The following is a 24176-nucleotide window of genomic DNA, read 5'->3' on the forward strand; positions in this document are numbered from 1 at the left end:
TGTTTTCATGTACTTTATTGGCACAAAAATGTTTTAGACCACAACAAGGCATTCAAACATGGGCACACGTTGTGCGCTTTGCTTTCTTCAGCGTGTGTTGGTTTTGTTAATAACAAGAATGATGTTAGACACCCCCACCCCACCCACTCCTAGTGTTTTAGGCACCCACTGATTTCTCCTGTGTGACTCTCCCCCCTTTTTTCCAAACCCCTGACGGGTTCCCTGTTCAACCGCCAGGCTTCCCTCCACTCCCTCCTTGCCCAGCGCCTCTATGGGAGTCCTCCTCCACAGGGTCGTCACGGCGGCTCTTTTGCCGTATCCCTTTCCTACGATGACGACGCTGACCTTCTAGGGAGTGTCACAGGGAGCCTCCCCTTGAGGGCCTTTCCGGGCCCACGGGAGTCAGAAAACATGTGGCAACGGGGTGGTCCTCACAAGGGCCAGTCCTGGTCTGGGGGCGGCCAGGCGTCAAAACAGGCGAGGTCAGCCACCCAGGGCGGGGAAGTGAAGTCGGCACAGCTTGACCATCGCCGTCCACGTCCCGCTTCTGTCGGAAGTCTTTCCTCTGGAGAGAAACACAATCGTCCCCCTCCTGCTTGACAAGTCACGCCTTTGAAGGCGAAATTAGCCAGAGACTGATTTTCCATTTTGTTTTAAACCACTCTGGAACCAACCACCAAGTGTGTTTCTTCGCCGCTTGCTCGCCTGCCCTCCTGCCCTGGCAGCAGTGCACCAGCGTAAAACGACTTTTAATATACAGTTTTCTCATGTGAAGTTCGAAGTATTTGACAAACGGCCGCCTCCCTCTGTTCCCAGTGCTCAGGCTTTTGGGGTTTTCTTTTTTCTCTCCCGCCCCCCTCCGTCCAATTTGTGAGGAGCAAAGTCCAGAATGCAAAGACCTCTCCTCCGAAGGAAAGGCTCTGTGGATGATGTGTCACAAATCTGCCACTACCAGAAAGGGCACCTGCAGAAAAGGGGAAAAGAGCAAGAATGAAACCAGGCCTTGTTATCTTCCCAGGCTGCCCCACATCCTAGGGGGGCAGGCCTGTGGAGCCCAAAGCCCAGCTGAGCTTCTAAGAGGGCTTCGGATGAGGACACAGGGGGAAATCCTGCTCTTTTTTTTTTTAAACAGGGAAGGACGTGGTTAAGGGGAGCAGCCAGCTGTGCTCAAGGCGGGAGAAGGACCACGACTCACCAGCCGATGTAGCACTGGCAAAGGTTCTCATGTGAGGTCGCCTGCTTAATGAGCAGCTCCACCTGGGTCGGCACGTCCAGCGTCTCGTCGTGGGAGAAATCCCGCCCTTTGCAAGGAAGGAAAGAGAGAATCGTCAGGAGGTCGGGCCTCTCAAACACATAGAGAAGGAATGGAGGAGCCTGGTGGAGCAGGGGTTAAACTGCAGCGCTGCAGTGACAACTCTGCTTTTTAAGCACCGCGGGGTGGGAGATAAGGAGTGCGCTTTGCTTTTTTGCTTCGATTTGAAGGGGATTGGGATGCCTTGTGATAAAAAAGAGGAAGGCGAATTCTACCAGTCTGTTATGGATTTTGTACAACTACTCTCATTCCCTTAGGGGAAAAACACACACACACACATATACACAGCTCTCCCATGGGCCCCTGCTGTGTGGTGTCACCTCTTTTTATTTTATCAAAATCCCTCCTCAAAACTCAGCCTGCTCCAGAAGCTTTTGTCTCCTTCCTCTCGTCCCTGCTTTTTGAAGTCCTAAATACATGCAACGGGGGATGACTCCTGTCATGGTCATGAGGTATGTGGTTTAAAGCATGGAGTCTGAATGGTTTATGTAGTCACAAGAAAGACAACATGGATGCAAAAGGGTTCTGTGTGAAAATGATTTGAGACCTAAGAATGTTTTTTCTGAAGCAGCGGTGGGAATGTGTTTTTTTTTTCTTGACTGGTACAGCAAGGACGAGATAAGAAGACCAGACACCACATTCCAGCTTAATTGGAAGCAAGATTGGAAGAAAGGAAAACAACACCTGCCTTCTCGTGAGAAAGAGGGGCGGGGAGAGACTTTACAGCCCCTAAATTATAATTGGTTAACATCTTGGAGGTTGTTTAGCAAGTAGAAAAAATGGACATTGTGCTATGTACAGAGTTCCTGAGAACCAGAAGGCTTTTATTTCTTTTTTTTTCTTATACCATGTGCTAGGGTAAGGAATTGAGAATGTAGGGAACTGGAGAATGAAGAAAGGGGGGGGGGGGGGTGCTTCATGCCTTTGCCTACCCTTAAGAAAGAAATCTTTAAGGGATTTTCAGATGTCTTTACTTAACTGGGAATTAGTTGCTTTTATTTTAACTGCAATAATCCTTGGAAATGTATCCAGATGCTATGCTAATGCAACAAACTGATTTTTCTGTAAAACTTTATTTTTTCAATAAAAGATTTAATCTCAAAAATCGTGAGAACTGGTCTTTTGAACAGCAAGTCTGCTGAGCTTGCTCCCAGCGGGTGGCAAGGCCATGAGATTGCTACTAGACAAGAGTCCTACTTCTCTGAGTTTTAGTAAGTCTTAAGGGACTACAAAGCCCAGGTGTCTGTACTTGCTAGATACAAATTAAGTGCAGGAGTGTTCTTTTAGGCCAGACTTGCTGGAAAGGATTTGTGCTACACCCTAGCTGATGGTTAAATGGTCTCAACCCGGCTGAAAAGGGGTGCACAGATACCTGGGGGGCTCTCTGGCCAAAGGAGGAGCGCTCCCTAGAGGGAGGCTGGTCCTGACAACTCCATATGGCTTTCCCTGCTTGCTCTCCCTCTTCTTCCTCCCTCCTTGTGCCTGGGTCCGATTTTAGATGGCACAGTCTTTGGGGGCAGAGACTTGTCCTCTTCTACCCGGTCCAGGGTCATAGGCAAACACAGTGGGGTTGCAAATGACCACGCCACTTACCTGTGAGCTTATCCCGGACTCTGTTGATAATCTGGATGGCCTTTTTGTTCAGCGCCTCCGGCTTCACGAGACCGTCCCCGACTGGGAAGCAAAAAAACGAGACTTCTAAACTCAAATATATTGTCTTCTTGCTCCTCCTCCCATATCGCCAGGTCATCAAACCCAGCTGCCCAGATAACGTGAAGACAAGGTCGCTTTTACTTTGCCAAGATCTGATCATGGTGGTGGTAGGTTAAAATGTCGATCTAATATGATCTCGTTTGCTCCAGCATCCTCCCTTTTAGATCACGAGAGGATGCTTCCCCTCCCGATTTGGCCCCGACCCCAGGCCAGGAGCACGGCTTGAAAGGCAGGCCGTTGGAACTTACTGAAGGAATGAATGGACTCCGGCACGGTGGTCCCTGGTTTCTTATGAGCCGTTTCGCCCAGCTCCACGCTGTCCAACATTTCTGAGAAAAAGAAAAGGATAGGGGGCTTAAAACAAACAAAAAAACACACAAAAAAACCACACACACACAGAACAAAATTGTATTCTCCTTCTGACGCCTTGTCTGGCGCAGCCACGGTGTCGCTGGCTGGCTGTTCGAACGAGCTGAGCTTCAGGGATCAGCCACTTTGCAACCGCCGAGCAAGACAAGCAGAAGTTGTATTGAGGCGAGATCACTCTGGGCAGTGGGATTACAAAAGCAGGCGTTCTTCCTCCCTTCCCTTGCATGCTCCCGCTGGGTGCCATGAGGCTCCCTGAGAGAGAGGAGACTCCCCTCTCGTCTTCTCAGAGCCCCCCCAAGTACGGTTCTGCCTCACTGGTGGGGCAGAAGAGGGCCGACATTTTTGATACAGACTGAGTTTAGGAAATGGAAGGGCTCTGCAGAGCTTCCTACCCTACCACGGTCTCACACGCTTGGGGAAAAAAAAACAGAGAAGGGGAGACAATTGAATCCTCTTGCTGTCATCGCAGAAAGTACGCCTCTGGCCACTTACTCACCTACTGACTGGCCAGCAGAATAGGAATCCGTCCGTGTGCGGGATCGCTTGTTGCCTTTCGTGTTTGCTGCAAAGAAAGCAGAGGTGTAAAACATCTCAGGTGAATCTCTGTTCTCCTGCATACTAGTAAAAGTGACCTCTCTTGCTTTTCCAGACCAGCTGGCCAGTACATTATACTGTACTGCAGTGTCTCCTGTAGCCACAGAAGAGAGATGATTTTTCTCCCTCACATGCTGGCATTTATCTTTGAAATTCTTCTGTGCAAAAAGGGGCATTTCACAGTCCGGCCCACATTTGTTTCTACTTCCTGCGGCCTGTAGTAGAGGGTTCCAAACCTTCTTATCAAACTACAAGAGTTAATTGGCTCCTTGGCACCAAGATGTTCGTGTGTTACCTCCCAACTGCTGTTAGTTAATGACTACTCTAAAGTAACGGTCCTTGCCTGCACTTCCTCCGTTCCTGTTCCCCACAGATTCAAGTCCTCCACCCTCTCTAGCCTGTATTAGAATCAAATGCTGACTCACATAACGCTGCACACATTTTGAAGTGAGCTGTCGTGCAGGAAAGACGGTGACACTGTTAAAATGTATTAATCGTTAAGAACATTACAAGAAATCTCTTGGTTTTGCTTTCATGGACTCCCACAGCTACACTCCTTGAAATTATCGAAAGCAACAAAAATTGTACCCAGTCCTGTGCCCTTTGTGGTCTCAACTTACTGTCCATCAGCCTCCAGTTTAATAAAGGGTCATAGACAAAGGCTTCCAGCACTGCCATCACACTGTCCTTGTGTTCCCGCAATACCTCCATCACAGTGTGGCACGTGATTCTGTAATTTCCATCTAAGCCAGTGACCTTGAAAAATAGAAATTAAAAAAAATCAGCTTCGAAAGGGCACCCCTGAAATTTCTGCAAATCTGTCTGCTTTCTGTAACACCGGCCCGATCCCCGCCAGACGATCTGGGCTACAGCCATGGTCACCTCTGACCTTTGGCCAGGCTTTTCCGGATCAGAACTTCCCAAAAGGGTATGCTGGTATTTCAAAACTGGAGCTCTGAATACTGTAATCCATGGCTCCTCAAATTTCTGTACCGAGGAAACTAAGCAAAATCTAAAGGTTCAATAACTTAAGTCCTTCTTAAAGGTTCTTTTGAATCAACCTATGTCTTTCTTGGATTCCCCTCTATTTCTGGGGATTCCAAAAGAAAACGGTCAATTTTAGCTTCCAGAAACCTCCAGAAGTGGCAGATCTCTTTTAAAATAAGGCACAGACTCTCCTGCACCATTTGAAACCTCAAAATGCTTATTTTTCAAACTCAGGCACACGCCTCTTCTCCTTTATAGCTATCTTGCGGGTTCTCGTTTACCTCCATGGCGTTTGTCAACATCCTTGTCAGCCTGAAAGGAATCTTCTCTGGGAACTTTTCTCTGGTCATGGCAACCTGAAAGCCAGGAGGAAAGGGAAAAAGCAAAAATTAAATGAAGACAGTGAATGGGACTTAGGCCCAAAGAGGCAGGTGGTGGTAAAGGTGTGAATGGATTTCCTGACCTGTTAATTTTTAACTTGCAAGATAAGATGCCCCACCCTGCTTGCCTTGGAAAGAAAAGACCCCTTTTAGCCCATGCTAATTTTCTCTACTTTTATCACTCTCCTGCAGTGATAAATGTTAATAGCAGGAGAGTGATGAAGAAGCAGGAAACTAAGAGGTAACTTCTTTTAAGTTCAAATTAAAATATCAAGGGGCGTGATTCCCCTCCAAGTCTTGTCTTTTAGCTTAAACGGGAAAACTAAATGACTAAAATGTCATTTTCTAGTGTTTTGTGTGGTTTAAAACAAAAACAGGGGTGGGGAAATGCATTTCTTTCCAATTACTGAATTCAAGTCCCCCTTTACCTCAAAGCAATCTCCGAAGTCAATGTGCAAAATCTTGCCGCTCAGCCTGTCAAGCATAAGGTTGGATGGATGCCTGGGGAAGGGAACAGCACAGAGAAAGTTGTGTTACTTTCTGTGGCACTTTTGGCCAGGATGCGTTTGGGGGCTCGTCGCCCTGCTGAAAGCGCGCTACAGCTGGGCGTCGATGCACATTCTGGTCTGGCAGATCCCTCTCTTAATCTCCTCGTTGGAAAACGTGAACCCAAGAAATCTTTCGGAGGGGCAACGCCCTGGCCTGATCTATTTCACAAAACTCCAGGCCTACTGACGGCCGATGCACACAAAACAAATCTTTGCTATTACTGATCATGTTATTACGCAGCCTCGTTTGAAAGACAGGGATAGAGGAACTTGGACAATCCACGGCCCGTCTGAAAACAACAAGGTGCATTTTAGGGCTCACCAGACCCTTCCAGAAATGAGGATTTTTTTTGGGGGGGGGTTCCTGAAAGCCTTTATTCAGTGATTTTTAAAGGAACTGGTTTTGGCTGCACCTTACCTGTCTCCAAGGCCCAAAATATAACCGACCATCGACATCACGGCCAGCGAGCGGGTGTAATTCGTTCTCCTGTCAAACCACACCTGAGAGGGGGACACAGACCAGAGAAGGAATCAACCCTCTGACAGAAGGGGCCTGTCAGGGAATACGTTTTGCAAAATCAAGCTTGACGGGAAAAGTTGTCAGGCCACGTGAAAATGCAATCACGGCGTTTTAGCCCAAGTCAGACAGGAGTGTCAGCGGAGTGGCTCTGAAGCCCTATCCAGACCGGCCGGCTGTACCTCTGAACTCGGACTCTTCAGCCACAGAAGTTTGGCAAGGTCGTCCCCGGCTGTATTGTTGACCGCGTGCTCGAACACCTCCACCTTTTGCATCAGAGTGAGGTGGTCATAATCCGGAGCCATCTAAAAAAAACGTTTCAGAGAAGAGAGAACACCGAGGAGTTCGCGCAAGGCTCAGGGAAACCCTGAAGAAAGAATTCTAAGGGGCAGAAGCGAAGGTGCCCAATGCAGAGCCAGACCTTTCATCTCTCTACCTGGGTCATGTGGGTACTGACCGGGCAAGTGCTCGCTGGGAGGTGGCATCCTTTCCCTGCCCAGACAACAGATACCCTAAACACAGCCTGAGAACTTCTGCATGCAAAGCACTGAGCTAGGCTACTTTTCTACACAAGACCTCTCTCTGGTCAGAGCTCTCTGACAGGCACAGGGAGACACCGATCCACCCCCCTCTGGGGTTTCCCCAATGGTGCTGCCCTGTTCTCCATGTCACCAGTACCTGGTGGGGGTCCCCCCCAGCTTTTGCAATGGTCCCCCCCACGTTCTAAAAGCCTGAAATGTCCCTCTAGCAATTGCATGTAAATCGTTTAGGTCAAAATGTGATGGCAATTGTGGCCCCAACTTTTCCCTCTCCTTTGCGCCCAGCGTTGGAAATCTCTCTGAAATTGGGAGTTTGACCTTCAGATGGAAAGGGATCCCCAGAAATCACTCTGCCGCAGTGACCCCTCCAAACCTTTTTTTAAAAATAAAAATATTTTTATAATATAAATAAAAATAAAAACTAATCTTTTTCATAAAAATCTTTTTAAATAAATAAATTAAAACATCAAATCTTTTAAATAAAATAAAAACAAACATCAATCTTGTTAATCTTTTTTTAAATAAATGAATTAAAATAAAAAACAAATCTTTTTAAAATTTAAAAAACAAAACCCCCTTTTTTAAAATAAAGACCATCCCAGCCTTTCACCCTCAGCATGATGCGGTGTTCAATGTTGAGCAGGATTTTCTTCTTCTCCCGGTAATCCCGGATCAGGGCGTGCAGCGTGTCGCAGTGGGGCACCCAGCCGATCAGGCCGGAATTTGTTGAGAGCGGAATGACGGCGTAGCGCTGGATGCTGGAACAGGCGACAGGAAGAAAACTCAGCTTTGGCTCATGATGGGGCTCCGGTCAGCTCCCGGGAGATTCCAAACCCTTCGGGGCTCAAGAACAAAGCTTCTCTCTCATCGTTCCCCCCTCTCCCAACCGGCCATGAAACATGTTTAATATTTTATAGCCTTGCTCTTTCTTTCAAGTGGTGTAGTTTGGGTGTGTGTAAGGTTTTGCCAAAAAAAAAAAAAAAACCATGACTTTTATCTGGGCAGTAAGGGAAGAAGAGTGGCTCTCCTCTAGATTACCTGAGGTTTTTACGAAGGGATGTCGGGTCGTTGGCGAGCAGTGTGTTCACCAGGCCGAAAAGCTGCATCACTCGTTCATCCTGACGCAGATCCTCGTGGCCCTTTAGGAGGAAGACAAACTCATGGCCGTTGCTTCCTGCAATAGAAAGAGAAGGTCTCGTAAGATGTCTGCCTTCAGAGGGGTCATCCGCAAAGCATTCGCTCCCTAAACCAAAGGACAGGACAGCCAAGCTGCATTGTGATTTGCTGATTGGTGGCCTTTTGTTGGAGACCATCCCTGGAGAAAATAAACCATGGTTTGCCCCTTGTTTATCAACCATGGCTTATTGTTACACTTCAACTTTTTAAGAGCCATTTAAAAACTTGGCTCTTCAGGCAGGCTGTCAATTCTTGAATTCTATCTTTCTGTTTTTCCCCCCATCTTGATCACGCTACATTATTGTTCAAATGTTTTTCCAATTATGAACGTTGTTTATTTTTTTATTGTGATGTTTTTATTGTTATTTAATGATATTTTATGATTTTGTAAGCCGCCCCGAGTAGACGCTGTCTAGGGGGGCGGGGTATAAATCGAATGAATGAATGAATGAATGAATGAATAAACAAACAAACAAACAAACTCAGAACCGTGGCTTCTTTCTCACCCATTGTACTAGCGAGAACAGCCAAAAGGAGGGAGGGAGAGAGAGAACGAGATCAGTAAAGAGAATGTGCATGTAGGGGAGTGTGTAATCATACTGTAAACTCGGTTTCTCACCCATTAAAGTCAGTTTCCTCGGTCTTTGTTTCGATGTGATCACTTGCAGTGACGGAGCGATGGACTGGATGCGGATGATCGGCTGGTTCGGGTCGTACGTCCCTGGCACCGCCAGCTCCAAATCACGACACATCAAGAGCTTGGGCGAAACATATTGGAGTTCCAGAGAGGTCAGCTGGCAGCAAAGAAGCAAATGGAGATGGGGACTGTTAATACCCGGGTTTGGAAGTCTCCGCTCAATGCTTCAGCAAAAGAGGATCCCCCCCAGAAGGAAACAAAGAACAAGGCCACCCCCCCCACCCCACCTGGGGCAGCTGCTTGGAGATGCGCCGGAACACGTGGTAATAGAGGTCCCAGGCCTGGGTGAGGTCTTTGACGTTTCCAGATTTCATGTACTTCCTACACCATTCCTGGGCTTCCATCAGATCTCGGCCATAAGCCTGCAAAATAGAAAAATAAAATAAAAGTGCACTTGGCTCTCTGGGAATGAAGGCAAAGGTGAGGCTGAAGGGTTCTGTTGCCTCCTGTTAATAACAGGGCATAACCAGCTTTTCTTTTTTCACTCCAAGGAAGAATCAGCAGGCAGTCTTAACCTGCCTACATTTTGCCTTTCCTGTTCCAGCCCTTAGTCGTGACCAGCCGCTTATTATTGCAATGCCTCTGATACACAGGCTAAAGGGAAACCTGGAGAGACGGGAAGCAAAAAGGGAACTGGTCTGTGGGACATCTTATCTTTCACTGTGGCTGCATAGCGGGAAGCTGTTATTTATTTCAGGGCAAACTTTTTGAGTTAGGAACAGGAATGATTTCTGGCACAACAACGCCCCTGGTGGGTTTTCCTTTCTCCCCGAGTTGTCCTTGCAGATGTAACCTCTGGCCCGTGGGCCTCAAAGCAGCCTTGCTAACCCCCCCCCCATGGGTCTGCCTCTGGATTAGTTACCAAAATTGCAAGCCTGTTTCACTCTCTCTCTCAGTGGTTCCCCAGCCTTGGGCCACCCAGGTGGATCTTCGACTGCATCTCCCAGAAACCCCGGCCAGCACAACAGGCAGTGAAGGCTTCTGGGAATGGCAGTCCAAGAATATCTGGGAAGACCAAAGACCTTGGAAACCATGGCTCTCTATTGTAAATTTCTGAGCATCCAGGAGACGCTCTGCTCCATGGTGGGCCAAAGCTCTATGGTGCAGGGGCCTCCTCTAGCGCCACCAAGAGATGGGTTTTCGACAGCAACCTGGCAGCTGGACTGCCCCCCCCACTTGTTTCTGGGAAGACCCAGGCGGCCACATCACTCTGGGATGAAGTGCCATGCCCCCACTCTCTTCATACCTGGTTGAAGGAGGTTTCTTTGAGGGTCTGAGGCCCCCGCTCCATCATGGCATGGAGCGGCTCCAGCACTTCAAACATCCCCTTCACATTCCTCTCCCCAAAATACAGGCGGGAGGCCTCCTCCAGCCCCTCGTGCCACATCTCGTGCCAGAGGATGGCCACACGGATCAGTTCTTCGCTCACCTAGAAAGCAGAGGAGGTACAGAGGGCGCCCCTTCAAAAAGAGATCACACACACCTCCAATTGACCTTTTTTTGAAGCCTCCTCCCTTCCCCCCAAATTCCCAACATCCTCTGTGCTGAAAATTTGGGGGCAACCCCTGTTCAGGTTCCAGAAATGTCCAAAAGCAGCCATTCTGCCGTTATGTCCCCTCTAGGCCCCCCTCCATTAAAAAAAAGAGAGAAAATTGGCAGGATATATCCCAGGAAAGAAAAGCACAAAACCAACAGGCCACAGTTTTTAAAAAAAGGAAATTCAAAGAGTATAACTTTAATTTCACTGGTGCTGAGGAGTAGATTTGACAGTCTTACACAACCAGAGAAATTTCAAGAAAGAAAGATCTGTTCCTCTTAACGTTTAACTCGTTGCCGTGAACAAGAACTCCAGAGGAACACGTAGAGAAACAAACTTCATGGCTGCTGCAAATTTAGCCTGACGTTTCAGGAATGACCCATCCGTTGCAATCCTGCCTGTGGCATTTAATGGAAAGAACCTTTCCCACCCTCCACGGGCACGCCCTGGTGGCTTGGATTTTCAGTTTTGGAGAAACGATCTTGACATGTTCTCCCAGGAGGAATAAATTCCTGAGACCGACTTGTAACGGTGGGGAGAGAAACAGTCTAAACCTATTGTATTATTGGAGACGAACTGTGCTCCGGACTGACCACCAGAAGGAGCCACAGCAGCACTTTAGAGCGGTCTTCCCGCAGAGCGCTAAAACGCTTCCCCCTCCAAGCATGGTCTCCTTTGGTGCGCAATTAATGTAAAACCTTCTTTCAAATCTATTCAGGTTTTGAAACGTCGTGATTTGCAAGGGCAGACCAAAGGCCCGACACTGAAGGCATTTTTAAGTCCAAGACTGTGCTTCACATGTGCCAGATCAGAGGTTTCCGGGAAGCCTGCACGAAGGACGGGAGTTCAACAGTGCTCTCCCACGGCCGACCCTCAACAGCTGGCATTCGGAGGCACCATTGACGCTTTTGACACTGGAGGTGAGGTCTGTCCGTCCTGACCGGCACAGACCGTCAAGCCTCCATGAACTGGTTTCATAATGCAAAATAAATAAGTCAACAGAAATACAATTGACTCACCGTCCGATTCCAGCCCCATCTTTCAAGTTCCACGCACTGGTGTTACGTAAAAATATAGACATGCACAGGCTCATAAAACCTAAATGGCTCAGGCCCGAGCTAGCTCAAGGAGCCGCATCTCCCTTTATGCGCCTGCTTGAAGGCCAAGATCATCAGGAAAGGCCTTCCTCTCAGTCCTGCCACCTTCACAAGTACACTTGGGTGGGGGACCCAGCAGAGGAGGGCCTTCTCTGTCGCTGCTCCCAGACTTCGGAACTCCCTCCCACTGGAGGCCACCCTGGCCCCCTCTTGGCTGTCCTTCCACAAGCAGGCCAAGACCTCTCTCTTCAAGTAAGCTGTCCCTCAATGACTGGCTGCCTGAGTGGGGTTTTTAAGTGGACGGTTGTACCTTTACTGCTCTGAATGTCTTTTGGCGCTGCTTATGGGTTGGCTGGTTTTTCATGGTATTTGTTTGATCTTTTTTTTAGTATTTGTAGACTCACTGTTGTGAGCTTCAATATTGTCTTTTAAGGATGCAAGCCGTCTGGGGTCCCTTTTAGGGAGAAAGGCCAGCTAAAAATGCTTTAAATAAATAATGCCCCCCGCCCCAACCCTGATCAGTCTTGGAAAATCATAATTTGAATTCTTTTTTACAGTCAGAAAGGAACGGCTCAAAGCTTGTGATCATTACCTGAATCACTCAAGTGCGAATGGAGGAGACCTGTTTTTAATTAAAACAGCACCACCAAAGCAGAGGGGGCAGTTTAATTTCCTGAATACTTCCCCCTCTCCCCTTCTTCCAAACAATGGCATAGACAGGCTGTCAAGCAGGAGGGAGGGAGGGAGGGAGGGAAGGCCTGAATGGAACAACTGACCATCATGGCTTGCTGGACCAGGGTGTTGCTGTGCTCGCACATGTTCTTCAAAATCTTGTTGGCCGCGTTGTGTCGTGCCGTTGTGGTCGACTTGGAAGCCACCGTCAAAGGATAGATCAAAGCCTAGAGCAAAGACCAGAGAGTATCGACGGAGAGGGTCAGGAGTCTGCAGGCTGAAAGCGGATTTATTTGGGATGCGGGGAAGGGGGCTCACCTGCGGATGGTACCGGCCAATGTCTGTCAGAAGCTGGTAGATCAGTCGGCCCACCAAAGGCCGAGGCGTATCAATCCTAGCAATGAGCTGAGGGATGACCTGATGGGAAGAGAAGAGGAAAAAAAAACACCAACATGCAGAGCCCAGATGTCATTCAAAGAATGCTACTATATCCTAAGGGATGCCTTGGCTGGACTCAGACCCCAAGGTCTCCCGAGCCCAGAATCCTGCTCTCTACGATCAGGAACAACTGCCAGTGAAGCCAGGATTAGCGGTAGGAAAATACCAGGATGCCAAATGTCCCAGAATGGAAGCGCAGGAGCAAATTTCGTTTATATGACGGAGACCCTGGCTTGCAGAAGAAAAAGAATTAAGGGCAGAAACTCAGACCCTTACCTGTAACCAAGTATCTATCTGGATGGCCTTGACCCCTTCCACCAAGGCCTCGTTGACTTCTGGCCAGTGGCCGTAATCGAACCATAAAGTCAGGACTCTGGAGAAAGGAAATCATACCAGGCTTGTTTTTCTGTGGCTCCTGCACAGACATTTCCAACATGCACGTGGCCCATGAACCCCACGGGCCTTGGCCTCCGGGATAAGCCAACACAGCTTTTTAAAAGCTTCTAAGCCAGGATGGCCCATTATCACCCCTGGACCTTCTGTGCGCAGAACGGGAGCCGCAGAATAATCGGCCCAGCCAAGCGGTCTCAGGGACGCGGAAACTCCTGTTCTGCACATAAACAGTCCAGACCGACGCTGGGCTTCCGTCCTTCCGAAAAGACGGAACCTTCCTGCGGGCGGTACCTGAGAGTGTCTTGCAGGTTGTTTCCTCGGGACAAGGAGATGGAGCGGAAGAAGCCCTGGACGGCCGGCACGGTGTACATCAGGAGCGTTTTGGACAAGTCCTGCCAAAGAAACAAACGTTGGACCGATCAGGTGAAGAACGTCCCACCGTTCTTGGGCCCGACACCCTCTGGATATATGCGGGGGGTGGGGGTGGGTTGTTCCAGCTCGGAGAGAACCAGGAACCCTAACCTCTGCCACTTTCTTTTGGGCAGGAGACGGGACCGGGCTGTTCTCTGTGCTCTCGGCCTCGCTCTCACTGTTGCTGCCTTCCGTGTGGGCGCTGGTGACGCTGGCCCCGCTGGCGTGCCGCAGCTTCTTCTTCTCGTCCCGGGCCTGGTTCTGGTGCTTGTAGTGCAGAACCGCCTCGAAGTTCATCACCGCCCAGGCGTGCCAAGCCTGCAAGAAGGGACACAGAGGGGGCTGAGCAATGAATGCCACCCCTCTCCTTTCTCGCACTCAACTCCAGTCCCAAAGCACAGGAGGGGGTTCGATTTCAAACCAGACTGGATCTGTGGCTCAAAACAAGGGCTGGAGACGCTAAAGTGGCTAACGATCAAACCGGCGGGGGTTAGGCCACGGAACCCTTTCTCAGACCAGCAGGAGGTGCCCGGGCTGGGCCGCTCAACCCAACGGAGCCCCTCGCCTCGCCCCCTTCGCTTGCCTTGTACCAGTTGCGGTCGTGCTCCGTGGAGGCACTGTAATACTGGAGGACTTTGGGGATGGTGCTCTCGTTGATGCCCTGCAGGTTCAGCTGCCACTCGCCCAGTTTCAGGAAACACCTGGGGAACGGAACAGAAACGACCGATTCACTCGCCATGCGGGAGAAGCCTCGGGTCTGCGGGAGGTCACAAGGTGCTCCTAAGATCACCGCCTGGGTCTCCGGCGTGTTGGGTCACCTTGGCGTGAAAGGAAGGAGGTGCGGAGCCACCCCGGACCACGTGGCGGCTGGCGGGGCGCTGCCGTATCGAGCCCTCAAATGCCCGCCCACAGGTACTGACCGTGCCATGAGCTTGTGGAGTTCCTGCCGGTGCTGCTGGTCCTCGGTGGCGATGGCGTGCTGCGCCTGCTGCTGCATCGTCTGGACAAAGAGCTGCATGTGCTGGAAGGCATCAATCTGCAAGAAGCAACATGAACCGCCCACGCTTTTCAAAGCATGCGTGGTCCCTTTTTTCTTGAGCAACAGCCAAAACAGACCTTGGACGGGTAAAGACCACCCATCAGGAATTTTTTTTGTTTGTTTTTTTTTAATTTTCAACAACAAAGCCTAGCATCCCCCAAGACTAACACAAAGGGTAGCTACACCATCCGGCAGATACTGGATTGAAAAAATATAACTTTTTCAACCTCTGGCAAAATGGATACATACCTTCACAAGTTGTGTTTGTACAGGGATGAGTTTAATGGTGTTTGACCAGGTGCAGGATGCTTTTCAGAGTCATACTGATTTTATGCATTACTTGTTAAAATTATTGATCCACCCCTTGTTAAGCTTGCGGGCTGCTGCCCTGAAGGGACACCCTAACCACAAAAACATAAAAACGCTCCTTGTAAGTCAAACTGACCTATTGGTCTAGTAATTTGTTTCGCCTCGATCCATGCTTCCTTAATTCATTTTAAAGGATTGTACGATAGGCTGCTTGCGGTGTCCGTCTCACTCTGAATAACGATAGGGCCAGCCCTGCTCGAGGCCATTAAGTTCCCCAGAGTTTGGTTAAGGCACGTTCTCTGCTTCAACCCTCTTCCCCCCATTCCTTTAAAAGGGGTTAATTTAAGTCTGCCTTATTTGACAACTCTCCCAAAGAAAAAGCCACCAAAAACCCAAGAATTGATTTTAACGCACACAAAGCCGAGAGCCTGTTTAATTCGGCCTCCCCGCTCTGGTTTCTGTTAAAGCTGAGCTGGCTGCGTTTTCTCCCAAAGAGGCAGCCGTCTAAATCTCTTGAATTCAAGAACAGCCCAGAAGATCAGACCTCCGAGGGGGCTCCTTCTGCTTTTTTAGAGGACATACCGCCGGGCACAGCTATTATCAGGGCTTCAGCCTCCGCAGCTGGCAGAAACCAGAATGGGAAGGGAATCAACGAAGAAGGAGGATGATGTGGCAGCAACTTGGAGAGCAAAGGAAAACTTCAAACGTCTCGGAGGGGACAAAGAAGGGACCCAGTCTGGGATTTTGATTATGTAAATCCCCTTGCAAAGCAGCGCCAGGAGACGGGAGCCCGGGCCACATGGAGGCAAACCGTTTGGCCTCCGCTCAGCCTCGTGTACTCTCCAGCTGTTTGCTGGCTGGCTGATCTAAGTCTCCCGAAAGATGTTTTGTCTGCGAGAATCCGGTTTCCCCATGTGTCGCTTGTGTTTTTTCACCGACCATCCACACATCGGGAACAGAAACACACACACACACAGAGGAATCTAGAAAATGTCGGGAGATGAAGGGAAACACATCCACCTCAACAATGGAGCAGAGAGGAGCTGGGACAAGGGAGTGAGAATTTCGTGACTGACACTCAGAACCGAAAACAAACAAACAAAAAAACAGTTAAAACCTGCAGCGATCAGCCCAAGCCAAAAAAAGGTGCATTTCCAAAATTCCTTGCACCGTTTACCTTGCGGGCGCTCTTCCACATGTACTTCATGTACGCGTAGGTCACCTGAGGATGCACCGTCGGCAAAGGGTGGTCCAGCTGCCGGGACGGGTCAACCCCCAGGAGCAGCACGAGGGTCTTGTGGGCCAAAGCCTTGGAGTAAACAAAACACGGGGCTACAGTTAGGCAAAACTCTGTTCGCTTAAGATCAACTTAAACTGAAAAGGACCAGCCATCTTAAACGTGTCTTTGCTGTCGGAGAGCAAAAACGGAGGTCAACGGGAGTTGGCAAAGACAAGTGATGGGGAAGGGACGGAGAGAGGAGACCCAGCTGGACAGAGACCACCAGTGAGCTGTGTAGCTAGTAGCCAAACGCTTGCAGATTACTCTGCGGAGAGCCCCACACTGCATACCTATTTGTCTCTGGTATACTTCTATCCCTGTTCTAGGCGTTGCAACTGTCTAATTTCAGTTGCTGGGTTGGGTCCATTTTTTCAGGCAACTGGAAACCCTGAAAGCTTGCTCCCTTCCGTGGCATTCTGACTGGCCTTAATCAGGCATCACTGAAATGTGATTTTTTTAAAAAAACTTCTTTTCCACGTAGAGCTTTCTTGTTTGATTTCTGGATCTAAGAGAGCTAGTTCCAGCACCTTTTGACAATGGGGGATCTTCATGAGACAGGAGTCTCATTTACTCCTTCAAGGTTCACGACACTGCATTCAGGGGCTGAGGGGTGGGGTGGGGGAGACTGGAGACACTTACTAGCCGCCCACTCTTGCCACAGAGGCTCGCATACTTGAGCCACGTTCTCATGTCCTCGTGGGCGTTCATGACCAGGGACCGGACCATAAGGATTCGCTGCCAGTCCTCGACAATCCTCTGGCAGCCCTGGAAAAGAGAGAAGCAGCAAGAGAGAGAGAGAGAGAGAGAAGGAGAGAGAGAGAGACCTCTTAGCTGTTCACATTCTTCCAGTACTCATAGCTGTTCTTGTCTAACAGGAATTAAAACACAGAGCAAGGTAAAGATCAAACAAGAAACAGCTGCATAAAACACATGGCCAGTCGATGGAATCTGCGACCAGAATGAGTTGAAACAGGGACTTACATAAGAGCCTTTCAAATTATTAGCCCACCATCTAGAGATGCGGCATTATTATAGCCCTATTTCACCCTCATTGCGTCTGGGGGTTTTTTTATTACACCTGCACTGGTTTAGTCAAATACTATTTGAAAAGAAAAACTACTTTCTCCTGTCTCTCAGCTGGGAGTAATGCTTCTCCTAACACAATGGCGCAAACGCACGTGCATCATCCAAAAGGATAATGCCTGTTGCTTCAGAAACACCGTTTTTAGGCCTGTGCCAATCTAAACTGCACAGATGAAATCTATGGACGTCTATTTAATAGCATGTCAGCTACTGTTTTTATACAACGAAACCCTCCCAGCCACCTAGAGATAGGGAGGGAGTTGTTCCGTACTGCCATCAAAACAGAACAACTAAGCAAGGAGCAGGAGGGGGTATGGCCGCCTTTGCAAAATGACGAGCAAAGCTTCCGTCGCTCAAAAGGAACAATGCACGGGTTTCTTCAAGCACACAACAGATCCGTCATTTTCTCCATCTGCGCATCGTGCCATTCCAAACATGCGGCTAACGACAGGCTTAATTTAGTCCTTGGGGATTGTGCGTCGTCGCCAGGACTGGAAACCAGCTCAGTTCTCCAATCCTAACAAGGTTAAGTGAATGGAAAAAGAACGGTGGAAGAGAGGAAGAACAATCAGCCTCCTGGAACGGGAACGGGCCCAAACTATGAGGCCACCGCTTTGGTCCGCTCTTGAAAGCCTGAAAGATGGGGAGGAGCTGACTCTGTTCCCAAACAAAGAGAGGGCCACGCTGCCTTCTGAGTCTGATTTGTTCCAGGAGCAAAACAAGCTGGGAAAGGGGGCTTTGGAAGGGGGCAGGATAGGGGGGTGCGCATATTCCTATGCACAGACCTTTCTCTTATAGCACCTCTTGATTTCTGTTCTCGACCACTCAATCTGGCCGCCCCGCAAACCTGGCTCAGGCTGATGGCAGGCAAGCTGCGCCGACAGACCTGTTCTGCTCCAGTCTACCTGCCACGACAGCTCGACGCCTCAGTCTCGATGGCCAGAGGCTCACTCTCCTGGATCAAACCTGAACAGTTTCCTTTGTGATGGGAAGCAGTTCCCTGGGGATGGAATCAGACAGCTACCTGGTCCTTTTCATTCGTTCCCATGCCAGGAATCGAACCTGGGCCCTTCTGCTTGTACAGCAAAGACTCTACGGCTAAGCTGTCATCTCCCTCCTTGCGTTTCCGCCCCACACACACTTTCTTTTCAAAAGGCACCCACTGTGGAATCTACTTCCATATATATGTAGGTGCCAAGCTGCCTGGAGCTATTGGAATATAGTGAGATACAAAGGCAGAGGATGATTGGTTTTTAACATCAGAAGCAGGAAAGGAATACTTGAAAGGCAGTCATCTGGAGGAGGGGCGGGATCTGTTCTCAATCATTCCAGAGGGCAGAATACGTAATAATGGGCTCAAGTTACAGGAAGCCAGATTTCAGCTGAATATCAGGAAAAACCTCTCAATTGTTAGAGCAGTACGACGACGGAACCAGTAACCTCAGGAGGTGGTGAGGGCTCCAATGCTGGAGGCCTTCAAGAGAACACAGGGTCACCCTCTGTCAGATCTGTCTTGATTCGTATTCCTGCCTTGAGCAGGAGGCTGGACTTGATGGCCTTCTAGGCCCCCTTCCAACTCCCAGGATCCTCTGATTCTATGAATCTCTCATGGAGGAACTGTGACGTTTGCTCCCACCAGGACATCAACCATGGCTTCTGAAACCGGCGGAGGTCCTTTTTGTGGCAGAGTTCCCCTCTCCTCTCCTCTGCTTGGGTGGCAAACCATGGTTTGAACCTACTGAAGACAAAGGGGTCCTGCCTTCTAAAAAGGGCTGACACCCTGCCGCTGGGAGGCGAACCAGCTGGCTGGCAAGCAGAAATACCCCATTTTCAGGCACTGGTTAGACAGATGGATGAGAGCTTTCTATCCAGATGGAAGACGGGGCGCAAGGCGGGCGATGCTTCCCTCCTGGCTGCTTCTCTCTTTCCCACTCCAGGAGGACGAACTCTGCTGCTTCCTAGCCTTCAAATAAAACATTCCACCGCACGGTCCAGCAGGCCTTTTATAATTATTATCAAGACGTAGTAAAATGTATGAGAACTCCATGTCCTGCTTCGGCCTCCCTCCTGTTTTTCAGGACTATAAACAGACGCGTCGGCAGACTCCTTTACCCACCCTGTCGCTCTCTCGGCTTTTCTCCCTCTCTGGCGGAATGTTTTCCTCGGCCCTTCCAGACAGGAATGCAGTTCTGGAGGCAGAAAGCTTTGTCACAGCTTTCCCGACTGGCACAGGGAGAAAGCAAGCAAGGCGCTGGCAGAGAGCCGCTTCTCGGGCAGCTTGGAAGCGCGGGCCGGCCAAACAGGAAGACGCTGGCGAGGGCGGGAGAACGACCTCTCCAGGTGGACGATGGAGTGAAGGGGAGGCAGCCACTGAGTTAAGGAACCCACCTCGGCCTCACCAAAAACAGATGGAAGGGTGGAAACGAAGACGCAGGAAGGGGAAGATGTGGCCCTCCTGCTGCCACTCCCATGACTCTTAAGGACTGACTAGGAGAGTGAAGGCTGATGGGAACTGTAGTCAAATGGCATCAACCATCGCCCATTCTCCCTCTGAAGCAAAAGGCGGTGTAATCTCTGTCCCTTCCCACCCAGGCCATCCGCATCAGTTTCCTCTGATGGTTAAAGGTTCAGGAGGAAGGGCCCGTGAAACCCTCCCGTCTTGATACACCTGAAACCACACACTCCCTATGAGGTCACTCTTCAACTCTCTGCCAACATGATCACAGGCACAGGTGCTGACAGAATCTCGTACAATCTCCCCAGAATTATGAAAGCTGGAGGAAAAACTGGGGAACTCACAAAGGAAGGTACGCCACTTAGCAAACGTCGTGCCATTTCTTTGGCTCGCGCGAGTGTTCTGAATGAAATTTAAGGGTTACGATTCAGGCTTAGAACACCGCCCCTTAGGAATGAACACCACGAAAACGAAGGCCTCCTGTGTCAGGAGAAACTCCACCCTGCAAGGGATATGGCCCCAATCCGTGCAAGGGTGTGCGCTTCAGGACCCGCCTCTAGAGGAATTGCGGGGTTCTTTTCCTTCCCTTCTGCCGCAATCCTGCTGTGGAACCAGAAACCTGCTCCAGAGGGTTCCTCCAAAGCATTTTTAAGATGCTTGGGGGGGGGGGAAGGTGGTTTATAGGAGGAATAGTGGGGGGGGGGTCCCCATCCTGCCAGGTGCAGATGCAGGCCAGCCCTCCCTCAAAGCTAGTGGCCATCACTGCAACTGGAAGGAGGGAATCAAAAAACCAGTTCGCATAGACATGAAGAGGAACTTTTGTCTGTCCTGACCCTTCCGCCATGTTCTACACTGGATCAGCACCGCTGGGAAAGGCAGCCTAACAAACCCAGAAGCATCCACGCTTTGCCCGCCTTGCGCTTTCCCGACACGCAGCTTTAAAACGGTGGAAACGAAAACAGAACGGAATGGTAGGTGTGAGAGTCTGGCACTTCTGAAAGGGCGCTTAACTGGTACAACGGCTGCTTCCTGGGCATACCGAGCAGGCCCCGTGGGCAGTGCCCTGTTACCTGCAGCCTCTCCCACCAGATCTGGCGGATGATCTCACGTCGCTCAGGGACGAGTTTGTACTGGATGACTTCTTCCAGCTCCGACAGCATCTGGCAGGAGACCATGGCCTGGAGGAAAGAGGGAAAGAGCCCAGTCACATTCCATCCCTATCACCGGCACGCCAGAGTGGCTCCTGAGTGGAGAGGACGGGCGCCCGACGCCCCGGGCGCTGACGCACTCACCCCATAGGCACGGCTGTAGCTCTCTCCCGCCATGGCCGTCAGCTCAGCGTCTAAGAGATCTCGAGCTTTATCGATGCACTGAAGGAGAAAAGAGATAGAGAAAGGAAGAGGCGGCTGAGATAGATTCCTTCCTGGGAAAGGCTCCGTGATCAATGGCTTAAGAGTCCCCCGGATCCACTTGAATTGTTTGGCAGAGAGCATTATTTGTTACTTATTTTTTAAAAATACATTGGCCAGAATACAGTGGGTTACTTGGGCCAGCCTAAGTGCAATGGTGTAAATGAGAATGGTTAGCGCCTTGCGAAAAGAAGACTGAGGAGAGAAAGAGGAGAGCACTTTTAAAATACTTGAAAGAGGAGGGGCAGGATCTGTTCTTGATCATCCCAGAGTGCAGGACACGCAAAAATGGGCTCACATTTACAGGAAACCAGATTTAGGCTGAACATCAGGAAAAACTTCTGAGCTGTAAGAGCAGTACGACAATGGAACCCATGACCTCGGGAGGTGGTGAGCACTCCAACTATGGAGTCCTTCAAGAGAAAACAGGACCACCCTCTGTCCGATCTGCTTTGACTTGGGTTCCTGCCTTGAGAAGGGGGTTAGACTCCATGGCCTCAGGGGCCCCTTCCAACTCCGTGATTCTAGGAGTCTATGAAATCATAGAACAGGCGCCCAGCAGCTAACGATCCTCTGCTTGTATTCCTTCTTGCATTCCTCAGATCACATGACAGGCACATGACAAGGAACATAAAACAGCAGTCCATTCATCCCTGCAATAAACACCACTTGCAACACAAAGAATCAACAGGATTCTGGCCATGAACTTCATAGTGATTGATATTGACCTACTGTGTCTCTTTAAAGTGTAGCAATATTAATACAAATTAAATGGTTATCTTATTAGAATGAGGCATTTAATATTGCCGTGTTATATTAATAGGGGTTTTTGTCTTGTTGTTCTTGGGTCGTAAGGTGATTTGAGGACTTACACTGATGAAAATGGCAGGAACTGGTAAGTGCCGTCCCAAAAATTAAACAAGTTCTGCCCCGCCAGGGTTTGTCATTTAAAACACAGAGGCGTAAAAGAGGAAAAGGGAGATGACTGAACAGGAAAAGCCAGAGTGAACCGATGTGCCTTATTTATTTATTTAAAATATTTCTATCCCCCTTTTATTTATTTATTTTTATTTATTTATTGGATTTTTACCCCGCCCCTCTAGACCATGTCTTTTCTCCCCAAAGACACCCAAGGTGGCTTACAATGGGGCATCTGACTGCCTAAATAAGAGGGAAAGATTCAGAGGCCACGGAAAGGTGTGACGCTGGCCAGAACCTGCAAGAGAGGAAAAAAGGAGGTTCCACCGAGGAGCCTGGAAGAGGAGCGAAATGGAGAACGGTCTCCCCCTGGGGGTTCTTTCTGAAATGCCACATCCAACCCTGGTCCTCGCAGATCAAAACGGCGACGAGACCCGAAACAGGGCCTCCTTCGCAACGTACCTGTTGGGCCAACGAGAAAAGGTCCTGATGCAGCGCCAGGACGGCCCGATAGAAGGCGCCGTCGTGGGTGTCCCTTGGGATCATGCACGTGTACTCCTCCATGCTGTCCCACTGGCCTGCGGGGGGGGGGGGGGAGAGGCAGGCTGGGTGAGTCCTCAGAGCTGGAAGGGACCCGACCGGAGAAGCCCACCAAACCAAGACACACACACACACACACACACGACCAAGACAGCCAGGAGAGTAAGTATTCTTTCTTGATTCGTAGCAGTGTGTGGCACGAATGAAATTGGTGAATGAAATCTCTAGCCCCTGTCTAATGGGACTGAAAAAGGGCAGGGTGTTCTCGCTGACGGGAATGTTTCTGACACCGTGCCTGCTTGAAATGCAGAGACTCAGAAGGGCTTTGGGGGCTCCTGCATCCCCATGTTGCAAATCAAGCTTAAGCCAAGCCTCTATCCTTCTCTTCCATTCTCCCTGAACCTGTCTTAGGATACCCTGTCCTGCAGTTTGGAAGGTGGACTGCCTCACCTGAGGCTTCTCTTGGAGCATCCCTGAAAACGCACCTTCTCTTCTGGGGTGGACGTTGTGATGGGCCATCTGGCTGCTTCCCATTTAGGGCGACCCCACAAATGAGCAACCTCCAGAAGGTCCAGTCCTGAACCATCCGGGTCAGTTCTTGGAAACTCAAGCCGGGAGCCTCCTTTAGGGAGCCAATCCATCTCGCATCTCCTCTTCCATTTTTCTCTCCCCGCTGCCTTCGACTTTTCCCCCGGCCTGGCTGAATCCTTGAAATGCCCCCCCCCAGCCCAGCCCAGCCCAGCCCTTGGGAACCTCTCTCTCTCTCCTTCTTCCAAAAGGTTCTTCCAAAAGGGGACGACTCACCTAAGCCCCAAGCGGCCGCTGCTGCCATCCTGGCCATTTTCGCCTGCGTTTCGTCATTCACCAAGGTCCATTTCTCACAGCATTGCTGGTGCAGTTGCCCCCTGGAAACGACAGCAATGGGGGGAGCGGCAAATCGGTGGAGGAAGCAACCCCCTCCAAAAAGGTCCCAGATCCGTCCTGTTTCCCTGTGTTTTGGCCTCTGTCCTGGCGTGAGGAGCAGCGGGACTTAAGAGCAAAATGCTCAAGAGAAGGGCTTACACAGCCCCACTTGGGGGGTGGGGGTGGGGGGGAAACAAGGGCCCACGGCTCTGAAGTTGGACTGGAGGAGGAGCCTTCAGGGGAAAGGACGTGTCCCCTTGAGCAAGGGGTCGGGCCCAACAGCCTTAAGAGGCCCCCTCCAACTCAGCCATCCATCGATTCTATGACTCTGCTGGTGAGGATAGGAAAGAGTAGGATCAGGTCCCTAGCTAGCTGCTGTTCTTCAGCGGTCATGAATCTCCTCCTCTTTGATTTTTTTAAAAAATATACTTCAGTCACCATTTTATACGCAAGTTGATGGTTCCTTTAAATCTGGTGTTTGTTGCTTTGAGGGACCTTTGGACAGATGAATGGGGACACCTTCAAGGCTGCTTAAAAAGAGGGTTTCATGTTGCCCGTCTTGACCCACCCTGCCTTCTGTCCCCAAAAGCCACCCTGCTCTCTCCAACCAACTCAAGCGATTCAGGGCCCATCATCCTACAAACACCCTCCATGAACCTTGTCAGGGCGGTTAGGCCGGTGGTGGGGTCCCCAGGCCCTCTTGGCTTGTCTTCCAAATTCAACGGGGAGGCCCCTTCCCTTCACCCCCCCCACCCCACGGCTCACATGCCATCAGTTTGCGTTCGTGTTACCGCCCATCAAAACAGAAGCGAGGCGTGGCATGCGAGGCGCTCAGCCACCCAGGCTGAACAGATTTGCCAA

The 24176-nt window shown here is 50.0% G+C and overlaps 1 protein-coding gene across 4 annotated transcripts in view; it reads right to left on the reverse strand.

Moving 5' to 3' along the window:
- The window catches only part of MTOR (mechanistic target of rapamycin kinase), a 71136-nt gene continuing 46960 nt past the window's right edge, over positions 1 to 24176 (reverse strand). For all 4 annotated transcript variants that reach the window (XM_072977524.2, XM_072977523.2, XM_020782170.3 and 1 more), the window contains 28 exons: positions 23217 to 23317; positions 22335 to 22450; positions 20838 to 20915; positions 20616 to 20723; positions 16647 to 16772; positions 15906 to 16037; positions 14301 to 14416; positions 13964 to 14081; positions 13492 to 13698; positions 13261 to 13361; positions 12853 to 12949; positions 12457 to 12555; positions 12243 to 12365; positions 10079 to 10261; positions 9060 to 9194; positions 8755 to 8929; positions 7998 to 8133; positions 7570 to 7717; positions 6603 to 6725; positions 6322 to 6404; positions 5784 to 5856; positions 5257 to 5331; positions 4609 to 4744; positions 3891 to 3956; positions 3274 to 3354; positions 2906 to 2986; positions 1196 to 1301; positions 1 to 964 (listed from right to left, as the gene is read on the reverse strand). In XM_072977524.2, the coding sequence (XP_072833625.1) occupies positions 949 to 964; positions 1196 to 1301; positions 2906 to 2986; positions 3274 to 3354; positions 3891 to 3956; positions 4609 to 4744; positions 5257 to 5331; positions 5784 to 5856; positions 6322 to 6404; positions 6603 to 6725; positions 7570 to 7717; positions 7998 to 8133; positions 8755 to 8929; positions 9060 to 9194; positions 10079 to 10261; positions 12243 to 12365; positions 12457 to 12555; positions 12853 to 12949; positions 13261 to 13361; positions 13492 to 13698; positions 13964 to 14081; positions 14301 to 14416; positions 15906 to 16037; positions 16647 to 16772; positions 20616 to 20723; positions 20838 to 20915; positions 22335 to 22450; positions 23217 to 23317 (3139 nt within the window). In that variant the 3' untranslated portion in view covers positions 1 to 948. The remainder of the gene's footprint in view (positions 965 to 1195; positions 1302 to 2905; positions 2987 to 3273; positions 3355 to 3890; positions 3957 to 4608; positions 4745 to 5256; positions 5332 to 5783; positions 5857 to 6321; positions 6405 to 6602; positions 6726 to 7569; positions 7718 to 7997; positions 8134 to 8754; positions 8930 to 9059; positions 9195 to 10078; positions 10262 to 12242; positions 12366 to 12456; positions 12556 to 12852; positions 12950 to 13260; positions 13362 to 13491; positions 13699 to 13963; positions 14082 to 14300; positions 14417 to 15905; positions 16038 to 16646; positions 16773 to 20615; positions 20724 to 20837; positions 20916 to 22334; positions 22451 to 23216; positions 23318 to 24176) is intronic.

The sequence above is a fragment of the Pogona vitticeps genome, chromosome 7 (assembly GCF_051106095.1).
Source record: "Pogona vitticeps strain Pit_001003342236 chromosome 7, PviZW2.1, whole genome shotgun sequence".
NCBI lineage: Eukaryota > Metazoa > Chordata > Lepidosauria > Squamata > Agamidae > Pogona > Pogona vitticeps.